We start from the raw sequence: 11,279 nt of genomic DNA, 5'->3' as shown, positions 1-11,279 counted from the left end.
AGAAAGGTAATCATAGTCAATACTAAGATTCGAAAGACGTTTAAATAATAAAAGTTGTGATGTATCAAATTCTATAATGCCGTAATGTTCACCATCTTCTTTAACTGTAGGTAGATGAAGAGACGTTAAATTTTTACTGTGATATTTTACTAGTTGTTGAACAAGACTACTAGAATGGGAAGATAACTCTTCCACACATCCCAAACTAAAATGACTCAATTTTCTTGAATTCTTGATAATTTCTTCAATATGGTCCAAAATTCTGAAACAAAGAAAAAAGGAGAAATTAAAAAAACAATTAATATTTTCAAATAATAATTTTTCCATAAGTTGGCATTTTCAATAGTGCTGGGTATCGTCAATCATAAAACGATATGATACGTATTGCGATATGGGGTAATGGGACAAATATCAACATTTTATCTTCAAAGTTTCTATATTAATTTATAACTTTATAACTGTGATATTTGGTAATATAGTTGATAGAAGTGGTTAGCGCCACTGTCTTATAAATAGTTTCTATATATATTAATTCATAACTTTATAACTGTGATATTTGGTAATATAGTTGATAGAAGTGGTTAGCATCCACTGTCTTATAGTTTCTATATACATTAATTTATAACTTTATAACTGTGATATTTGGTAATATAGTTGATAGAAGTGGTTAGCGTCCACTGTCTTATAAATAGTTTCTATATATATTAATTTATAACATTACAACTGTGATATTTGGTAATATAGTTGATAGAAGTGGTTAGTGTCAACTGTCTTATAAATAGTTTCTATATATATTAATTTATAACTTTATAACTGTGATATTTGGTAATATAGTTGATAGAAGTGGTTAGTGTCCACTGTCTTATAAATAGTTTCTATATATATTAATTCATAACTTTATAACTGTAATATTTGGTAATATAGTTGATAGAAGTGGTTAGCGTCCACTGTCTTATAAATAGTTTCTATATATTTGCTGTGATATTTGGTAATATAGTTGATAGAAGTGGTTAGCGTCACTGTCTTATAAAAAGTTTCTATATATATTAATTTATAACTTTATAACTGTGATATTTGGTAATATAGTTGATAGAAGTGGTTAGCGACCACTGTCTTATAAATAGTTTCTATATATATTAATTCATAACTTTATAACTGTGATATTTGGTAATATAGTTGATAGAAGTAGTTAGCGTCCACTGTCTTATAAATAGTTTCTATATATATTAATTTATAACTTTATAACTGTGATATTTGGTAATATAGTTGATAGAAGTGGTTAGTGTCCACTGTCTTATAAATAGTTTCTATATATATTAATGTATAACTTTATAACTGTGATATTTGGTAATATAGTTGATAGAAGTGGTTAGCGTCACTGTCTTATAAATAGTTTCTATATATATTAATTTATAACTTTATAACTGTGATATTTGGTAATATAGTTGATAGAAGTGGTTAGTGTCCACTGTCTTATAAATAGTTTCTATATATATTAATTTATAACTTTATAACTGTGATATTTGGTAATATAGTTGATAGAAGTGGTTAGTGTCCACTGTCTTATAAATAGTTTCTATATATATTAATTCATAACTTTATAACTGTGATATTTGGTAATATAGTTGATAGAAGTGGTTAGCGTCCACTGTCTTATAAATAGTTTCTATATATATTAATTTATAACTTTATAACTGTGATATTTGGTAATATAGTTGATAGAAGTGGTTAGTGTCCACTGTCTTATAAAAAGTTTCTATATATATTAATTTATAACTTTATAACTGTGATATTTGGTAATATAGTTGATAGAAGTGGTTAGTGTCCACTGTCTTATAAATAGTTTCTATATATATTAATTTATAACTTTATAACTGTGATAAATAGTTTCTATATATAATAATTTATAACTTTATAACTGTGATATTTGGTAATATAGTTGATAGAAGTGGTTAGCATCCACTGTCTTATAAATAGTTTCAATATATATTAATTTATAACTTTATAACTGTGATATTTGGTAATATAGTTGATAGAAGTGGTTAGTGTCCACTGTCTTATAAATAGTTTCTATATATATTAATTTATAACTTTATAACTATGATATTTGGTAATATAGTTGATAGAAGTGGTTAGCATCCACTGTCTTATAAAAAGTTGTTAACAATTTTAGTGAAAACAATTGTTATATCATAAACCAACTTATAAAAATGCCCACTTTTTAATGGAATAAAATGTATCGCCAAGTATCGATACACAACATCGCAATACAATACGTGTATCCTGGCATGTCGTATCACAATACAATACGTGCATAATGGCATGTCGTATCGCAATACAATACGTGTATCCTGGCATGTCGTATCACAATACAATACGTGTATAATGGCATGTCGTATCACAATACAATACGTGTATCCTGGCATGTCGTATCGGCAATACAATACGTGTATCCTGGCATGTCGTATCGCAATACAATTCGTGTATCCTGGCATGTCGTATCGCAATACATAGATTCACCGATAAATTGTGTCAGCACTTATTTTCATCATGTGTTCAGTCAATTCGTCTTCTGAGAGCTTACAAAACTTTACGTCAATCTAAAACTTTCAGTACCCTGTACTATCTTGAGGCTGATATTTTCAATTTATACAAAAATAATTTGTAAATGCCATTCCTGTACACATTATCTCAAACATTTTACCCATAGGCCTAGACCTTTAACATAATAATTTTAACAGAATAATACAAATATTTAATATAAATTATTTTCAGCTATTAGCATGAAAGGAGTGCTCACAGAAAGACCTTTCCACCTGATACCAAATCTTTAATTCGATTATTTAGCTAACGGATTAGAATTAACAATACCCAGCTGTTTTCCTTGACTTGTTTACATTCTGTTACTAAAAATAGCATATACTCATTGCATCAGTAAACAAAATAAATATTTACGTACTTGTCAATCGCAGCCTTTCCTTCCTTTTCAGACCATAAAATATGACAATTAGATGGTCGAAGAGAAAACTGCTCCAAATTCTTATTTCTAGAAAAGATGTTCAACAATTCAATGCAGTCCTTCACCTCCAGAGATTTTTTCGAGTCGAATTTGACAGTCGCTTCCCGAATAAATCGTCCACAATTTTCTGCAAGAAATTTTGCTCGGCTGATCCCCTTCGTATCCAGCGAAAAAAACACGATGTGCCATAAATTTGGATGAAAGAGGCAAGATCTCCAACTTTTGCAGACGGACGAACTTTTTAAAATGTCATCAAAAGATAGGTACGAAAGAATTTCCACTATTATAACGCTTGGTAACGTCGACCAGTCTTTTCCTCCAGCCATTTTGCTTCATGTCTGACGTCAGACATACAGGTTGTTATTGAGCATGCGTAGATCATGTGATATAGAAATTAGTCTCCGAATATACCAGCCTTCTTCAATAAAACATCGCGCCACTTAACGTCTTGACAATCGAATATTATAATGTAACTCTACTTTCAGTTTGATTAATTAAAGGGACACCCAAATAATCAAATTTTCTCTGTAGGATTCCAATATTTACATTTGCTATATATTTTATATTTTTATGTTACAAAAATATAAATAGGTCAATTTCCATATTTTTACTTTAAATGTCAATCACAAGATAATAACAAAGTAGGGGGAGGGGGTACATTGCGATACCAACGTAGGGGGTGGGGGGGGGGGGGGGTACATTGCGATACCAACGTAGGGGGTGGGGGGGTCAATCACAGGATAATAACAAAGTAGGGGGAGGGGGTACATTGCGATACCAACGTAGGGGGTGGGGGGAGAGAGGGGGGGTCAATCACAGGATAATAACAAAGTAGGGGGAGGGGGTACATTGCGATACCAACCTAAGGGGGGGGGGGGGAAAAAAGAATCCCCAGATAATAACAAAGTAGGGGGAGGGGGGACATTGCGAAACCAACCTAAGGGGTGGGGGGAAAAAAGGGGTCTATCCCAGGATAATAACCAAGTAAGGCGAGGGGGGACATTGCCAAACCCACCTAAGGGGTGGGAGGGGGGAAGAAGGTTGTTAAGAGGTTTATTATAGACTATAAAATATCACAGTTTTAATAACAGAGCAGTTCTATAAATAGATATATATCTCAAATAAATATATACATGTAATAATTATTTCAAAACAGTGTGGGCGTATCTAGAAAATGGAGGCCAAAAATGAGAGGTTTCTCTCCTAGGTGAGGCCCGAGGAGTCAAATTGTCTAATAAATATTTCATTTTATCAGCTTTATCATAATTTATGTGTGATTTTGAAAACAGAAACTTTTTTTATTATTCAAGTTGATCCAGATGTTAAACCAGTCAGGTAATGTACAATAAATTAATGTCAAGACAGTTGAGTAGTTGACTAAAGAGTAGTATACCATACCCCTAAATGTCGCTAAAGGATTAAGAAACATTAGGGAGGTTTCATAGCCAGGATTCTTAAATTTCCTGTTTGAAAATTAATTTAACACCCAACTAGGAAGAATCAGAGTTCCCTAATTATTAAGTTTGATTTAAATATTACAGTGACATTATTAACCATAAAAAGAATGTTTCAATGAGATATATGGAGTGGCTCTAAACAAACTATTTCATTTTTTGGGATATTTCAAAACTCAGTATATTTGATCAAAGTCTTTGAATGACATTTAGCAATTGTGACTACGATATATAGACACAGCTTTATGGTACAACAATCACTGGTTAAAGTTTTATGGTACAACAATCACTGGTTAAAGTTTTATGGTACAACAATCACTGGTTAAAGTTTTATAGAACAACAATCACTGGTTAAAGTTTTATAGAACAACAATCACTGGTTAAAGTTTTATAGAACAACAATCACTGGTTAAAGTTTTATGGTACAACAATCACTGGTTAAAGTTTTATGGTACAACAATCACTGGTTAAAGTTTTATAGAACAACAATCACTGGTTAAAGTTTTATGCAACGTTTCGATGTGCCTGAGGATGACGGGGGAAACATGTTGAAATGTTGTATAAAACTTAAAACCAGTGATTGTTGTTTTATAAAGCTGTGTCTATATTTAACCACTTTAATAATAAACCAGAAATGAAAAGTTTTAACGTTTTTTTCCAAGCTATTTGATATTAAATTAAGTAATCATACACAGAATTTATAGAATCTGACAAGATTTAGATTTTGCAGGTGAGGGACTCGCAGCTGAAGGTTTTCGTTCTGGTGTAGATTTAGCTTGTTTTTCTGGGGTACCCTCCCTTGCTGGATTTTCAGATTCTGGTTTTTTATCAGCTTGCTTGACCTTTGAACCAGGTGTTGCCTTTTTAACATAACTTGAAGTTTTTTCATTTTCAGCTACCTTAATTTGAGGTTTTGGTTGTGGACGTTTTTGTTTTTCTTGGGGTTTTGGTTGAGGCCTTTCTTCAGGGATATTTTCAGACGCATTTTTCTTGTTTAATTCTGCTAATTTCCCACCCTTTTGATTATTTTTGTTTTCTGCTGGTTTTTCGTTATTTTGTGTTGGACTAGTAACATCATCTGGTAAAATATTTTCTATTTTACTTTTCATTTCTTCAAATTTGGATCCCGACCATTTTTCCTGGACCCCAGGATCGGAGTGTAGATCAATATATAGTAATTCTGTAAAAGCCATGCTCATTGGTCCACGTGGCGGCCATGACATATTCTCTAATAGAAGAGGTATGATTGGTCGTTTTAAAGAATCACATAAACTGACTTCCCGTCTACAATTAGCTGAGAGTGTATATTTCTCAGTAAGACAGGATAATACGACCTTACAGCCTCGTATACCACGATCTATTTTATCATACAGAGAATCTCCTCCCCCCATCTGATAGATATCCATCCAACAATCATACCCTAATTCTGTTAATTTTTTATATAATAACATGATATTCTTCTGTTTATCCCACTGATACGAGATAAAAACATCGGGAGATTTATCAGCCTGAAAATAAAAAAGGGTACTAAATCAGGGGCAATAACTCAAGGCCGATAACTCACTAAAACGAAGGGCAATAACTTACAATATCAATGGCAAAAACTCACTATAACAAGGGCAATAACTTACTATAACAAGGGCAATAACTCACTATAACAAGGGCAATAACTCACTATATCAAGGGCAATAACTCACTATATCAAGGGCAATAACTCACTCAATTTTCACCCACACAAATGGGTCCTGGAGACAGATGTTAGAGTCCATGTGGTATTGGATGTAAAAAACTATTATCTTATAAAAAGTAAAACAACGAATTCAGTTTTTGAGAATCGTACCTGATTTTTGGTGTCTGGTTTAACAACTTGTTTGTTGTTTTTTCCACCATTTGCTGTTTTACTTTTATCGATTTTTATTTCTTCCACCAGGGGGTTCCACCAGTTTTTATACACTGGATAAGAATAAGATAAAATATTTTATTATAATATATTAAACTTGTGGTAAACAAAGGAAAATCAGATCAAGGTTTGTTCTTACTTTTATGAACTTTGGACTCATCAGGGACGATTCCATTCATACTCAGCTGCATGAGAAGTTCCTGAAATTTGGGTGGCGGCCAGAATCTCTCGTCCTTGGTTTCATCTGATTTGTTGGATTGGTAGAATTGTATATAGAGATATTCACTGAATATTGGTCCCATACTGCCCTCTGGTGGCCACGGACAACTCTCTAGTAATAGAGGTATGATTGGTTTACGTAGATTGACCGACAGATTCACCTGGAAAATAGAAACTTTACTTCAGATCTATCCAGCATCTTTATATATTCTTTCTATTCTCAAATATTTAAAATTTCATCCTTTTTGAAAATAGTTATTCAGTGTTTTGTTTTGAAATTTCCACAAATCTTGTTGATTCCCCTCTTTAATTTAGTGATGACTCCTGTGCATTTAACTTTTAATACTCATATATAGGTAAATATATAGGGGAATACATAGGGGAATACATAGGGGAATATATAGGGAAATATATATAGAGGGGAATATAGAGGGGAATATATAGGGGAATATATATAGAGGGGAATATATAGGGGAATATATAGAGGGGGATATATATAAGTCAATATATAGGGGAATATATATAGGGGAATATATAGAGCGGGATATATAGAGGGGAATGTATAGGGGAATATATAGGGGAATATATAGAGGAATATATAGGGGAATATATATAAGGGAATATATATGGGGGAATATATAGGCGAATATATGTAGATGCGAATATATAAGGGAATATATAGGGGAATATATATAAGGGAATATATAGAGGGGAATATATAGGGGAATATATATAGGGGAATATATATAGGGGAATATATATAAGGGAATATATAGAGGGGAATATATAGAGGGGAATATATAGAGGGGAATATATATAGATATATATAGAATATTCTCAAATATTTAAAATTTCATCCTTTTTTAAATAGTTATTCAGTGTTTTGTTTTGAAATTTCATATATAGGGGAATATATAGGGGAATATATAAAGGGGGATATATAGAGGGGAATATATAGGGGAATATATATCGGGGAATATATAGAGGAATATATACATAGGGGAATATGAATAGGGGAATGTATAGGGAATATATAGGGGAATATATATAAGGGAATATATAGAGGGGGATATATAGAGGGGAATATATAGGGGAATATATATATAGAGGGGAATATATATAGGGGAATACATGGGGGAATATATAGGGGAATATATATACGGGAATATATAGGGGAATATATATAGGGGAATATATATAAGGGAATATATAGAGGGGGATATATAGAGGGGAATATATAGGGGAATGTATAGGGGAATATATATAGGGGAATATATATAAGGGAATATATAGAGGGGGATATATAGAGGTGAATATATAGAGGGGGATATATAGAGGGGAATATATAGGGGAATATATATAGGGGGAGTATATAGGGGAATATATAGAGGGGGATATATAGAGGGGAATATATATAGAGGGGAATATATATAGATATATATAGAATATTCTCAAATATTTAAAATTTCATCCTTTTTTAAATAGTTATTTTGTTTTAAAATTTCATATATAGGGGAATGTATAGGGGAATATATAAAGGGGGATATATAGAGGGGAATATATAGGGGAATATATATCGGGGAATATATAGAGGAATATATATATATAGGGGAATATAAATAGGGGAATGTATAGGGGAATATATATAGAGGGGAATATATATAGAGGGGAATATATATAGAGGGGAATATATAGGGGAGTATATATAGAGGGGAATATATAGGGAATATATATCGGGGAATATATAGGGGAATATATATAGAGGGGAATATATAGGGAATATATATCGGGGAATATATATATATATATAGGGGAATATATAGGGAAATGTATATAGGGAAATGTATATAGGGGAATGTATAGGGGAATATATATATAGGGGAATATATATCGGGGAATATATAGAGGGGAATGTATAGGGGAATATATATATAGGGGAATATATAGAGGAATATATAGGGGAATATATATAGGAGAATGTATAGGGGAATGTATTGGGGATATTTAGGGGGATATTTAGGGGGATATGAGAATAATGTTCCTACAAAAATCATGCAGCTAGAACTCTATATTTTTAAGTGCTATTCAATTTAATTCAGTGGGTTTCGTGTTATTTGAAACCATATTTTCACAATTACTGGCCTGAACTTGATTGTATATCAGAAACGTGCATTGGCGGCAATGTCAGAAAAATAGTTATCTTACCTCTCTGTTACAATTTGGAGATTTGGCGTATTTTTCTGTGGTACAACTGATGATAATTTTGGCTCCTCGAATTCCACGATCAATTTTCTCAAATAATTTATCTCCCCCGCCCATCTGACCGATATCCATCCAACAATCGTAGCCCGCCATGTCTAAATGTTGTTTTAATAACTTCACTTCATCTTGATGTCCCCATTGATAACTGATAAAAATAGGAGGAGGGACTGGATAATCATAATCATCATCTTCTACCACTTGTTCTGAATTAGAGAGTTCACATGGTATATAATATTATATTCTACCACTTGTTCTGAATTAGAGAGTTTACATGGTATATAATATTATATTCTACCACTTGTTCTGAATTAGAGAGTTTACATGGTATATAATATTATATTCTACCACTTGTTCTGAATTAGAGAGTTCACAAGGTATATAATATTATATTCTACCACTTGTTCTGAATTAGAGAGTTCACAAGGTATATAATATTATATTCTACCACTTGTTCTGAATTAGAGAGTTCACAAGGTATATAATATTATATTCTACCACTTGTTCTGAATTAGAGAGTTTACATGGTATATAATATTATATTCTACCACTTGTTCTGAATTAGAGAGTTCTCATGGTATATAATATTATATTCTACCACTTGTTCTGAATTAGAGAGTTCACATGGTATATAATATTATATTCTACCACTTGTTCTGAATTAGAGAGTTCACATGGTATATAATATTATATTCTACCACTTGTTCTGAATTAGAGAGTTCTCATGGTATATAATATTATATTCTACCACTTGTTCTGAATTAGAGAGTTTACAAGGTATATAATATTATATTCTACCACTTGTTCTGAATTAGAGAGTTCACATGGTATATAATGTTATATTCTACCACTTGTTCTGAATTAGAGAGTTCACATGGTATATAATATTATATTCTACCACTTGTTCTGAATTAGAGAGTTCACAAGGTATATAATATTATATTCTACCACTTGTTCTGAATTAGAGAGTTCACATGGTATATAATATTATATTACTGATATTTATTAATGTCTATAAAACAAGATTCACTCAAGTCTAGGCGTAAGATTAAAATGTTCAAATGAACCAGAATGATGACACTTTGGTGCACAAATCAGACATGACTGGTAAATACAGTGTTGGTGTCCAGTATTCTGGTTAATCGATTTCCACAAAGAAAAAAACAAATTAAAGTAAGGATCCAGGGATTGTAGCATTATTGAAATCAAGGGAAAAAAATTATGGACTAACCAGCAGCTTTCATTGCGTTCTCTACAATAACAGCAGCATCCATTCTGTCCATTTCAACCAGATTGTTCAAAATACCAAAATTAGCTTCACTAGTTTTATGTGTGGTATACCATTCATTTAACATGGCCATGCAGGGATCAGACTGCTGAGACCACGCCCTTATATCATCGTTACTATAACCAAGACGACTCGCTAGCAGTCTCCAATCATGTTCATCTTTAGGATTCAACAGTTTCGATATATCTCTAGACCAGTACGGAGCATGACTTAATGTCTGAAAAACAACAGTAGAGATATATCTCTAGACCAGTACGGAGCATGACTTAATGTCTGTAAAACAACAGTAGAGATATATCTCTAGACTAGTACGGAACATGACGTAATGTCTGTAAAACAAAGGTAGAATGACCTTTAGCTTGTACTATGTTTTATGACAATTCTTTACTTTGTTACCTAGGCCAGTGCTTTTATGAGACTAAAAACACAGCAGAACTACCTTTTGATCGATTTCTTCCACTTTTTTAACGGTATCATCAACAACTCTTCCCATGGAGTCTAATTTCTTCCCTTGTTTGTTGACATCTTTTTTAATCTTCACCACGTCTTTCTTCGTATTTTTGACATCGACCTTGACCTCATTTACAGTGTTTTCATTGGTTGTTACTCGACTGTCAAGTTGAACCACATCGTCTTGTAGTTGTTCGATACCTTCCATAAAACCTTGAATTCTGAGAAAGAGAGTAGAATGTTGATTAGTTCATACGAGCTTATATTTTCTTTCCTACTATAGTTGGGACCTGACCTTAATAAATATCATGCTATTAGAGGATACAGAGTATTTGCCCTTGTTATTTTAATAAAAAGAGTAATATGATGATCTGTCCTAGATTGAGATTTATGAGTTTTTACTGATTTCAGAGTAATTGGTCTGAGTATTTTCAAACCATTGATAACAAGTGGATAATCACCATAAACTTACAAACTGATCAAGAGCTCTACTGATTCTAGATTAAAAATATAATTAATATCCAGGTCACATTTATCTCCCCTTGGTATTTCAACAGCCACTGACTAGTTTATGATTATCATTGGGTCACAAACTGATCTGCTGCTAATTCAAACAACCAAACACCTGGTATACATTACAGAACAATGTCCCTGGATATGATATTTTAGTATAGCCTATACCAAACAACC

The 11,279-nt window shown here is 32.2% G+C and overlaps 2 protein-coding genes across 2 annotated transcripts in view; both read right to left on the bottom strand.

Annotated features, from left to right (window-relative positions):
• LOTGIDRAFT_174082 (hypothetical protein) overlaps window positions 1-3,345 on the bottom strand; it is a gene marked incomplete at both ends in the record, with an annotated part of 5,481 nt that extends 2,136 nt beyond the window's left edge. The window contains 2 exons of the mRNA XM_009052417.1: window positions 93-262; window positions 2,960-3,345. Of these exons, the coding sequence (XP_009050665.1) occupies window positions 93-262; window positions 2,960-3,345 (556 nt within the window). The remainder of the gene's footprint in view (window positions 1-92; window positions 263-2,959) is intronic.
• Window positions 3,346-5,171: 1,826 nt separating this feature from the next.
• LOTGIDRAFT_142474 (hypothetical protein) lies at window positions 5,172-10,815 on the bottom strand (the record flags this gene model as incomplete). The annotated part of the gene is made up of 6 exons (XM_009052416.1): window positions 5,172-5,981; window positions 6,314-6,426; window positions 6,513-6,753; window positions 8,798-9,057; window positions 10,083-10,356; window positions 10,579-10,815. Coding segments are annotated over 6 exons (1,935 nt in total), but the record flags the coding sequence as incomplete, so codon positions are not given.
• Window positions 10,816-11,279: the final 464 nt, after the last annotated feature.

Source organism: Lottia gigantea (assembly GCF_000327385.1).
Source record: "Lottia gigantea unplaced genomic scaffold LOTGIsca_181, whole genome shotgun sequence".
Taxonomy (NCBI): Eukaryota; Metazoa; Mollusca; class Gastropoda; family Lottiidae; genus Lottia; species Lottia gigantea.
This window is presented reverse-complemented; position numbering and strand designations above follow the sequence as displayed.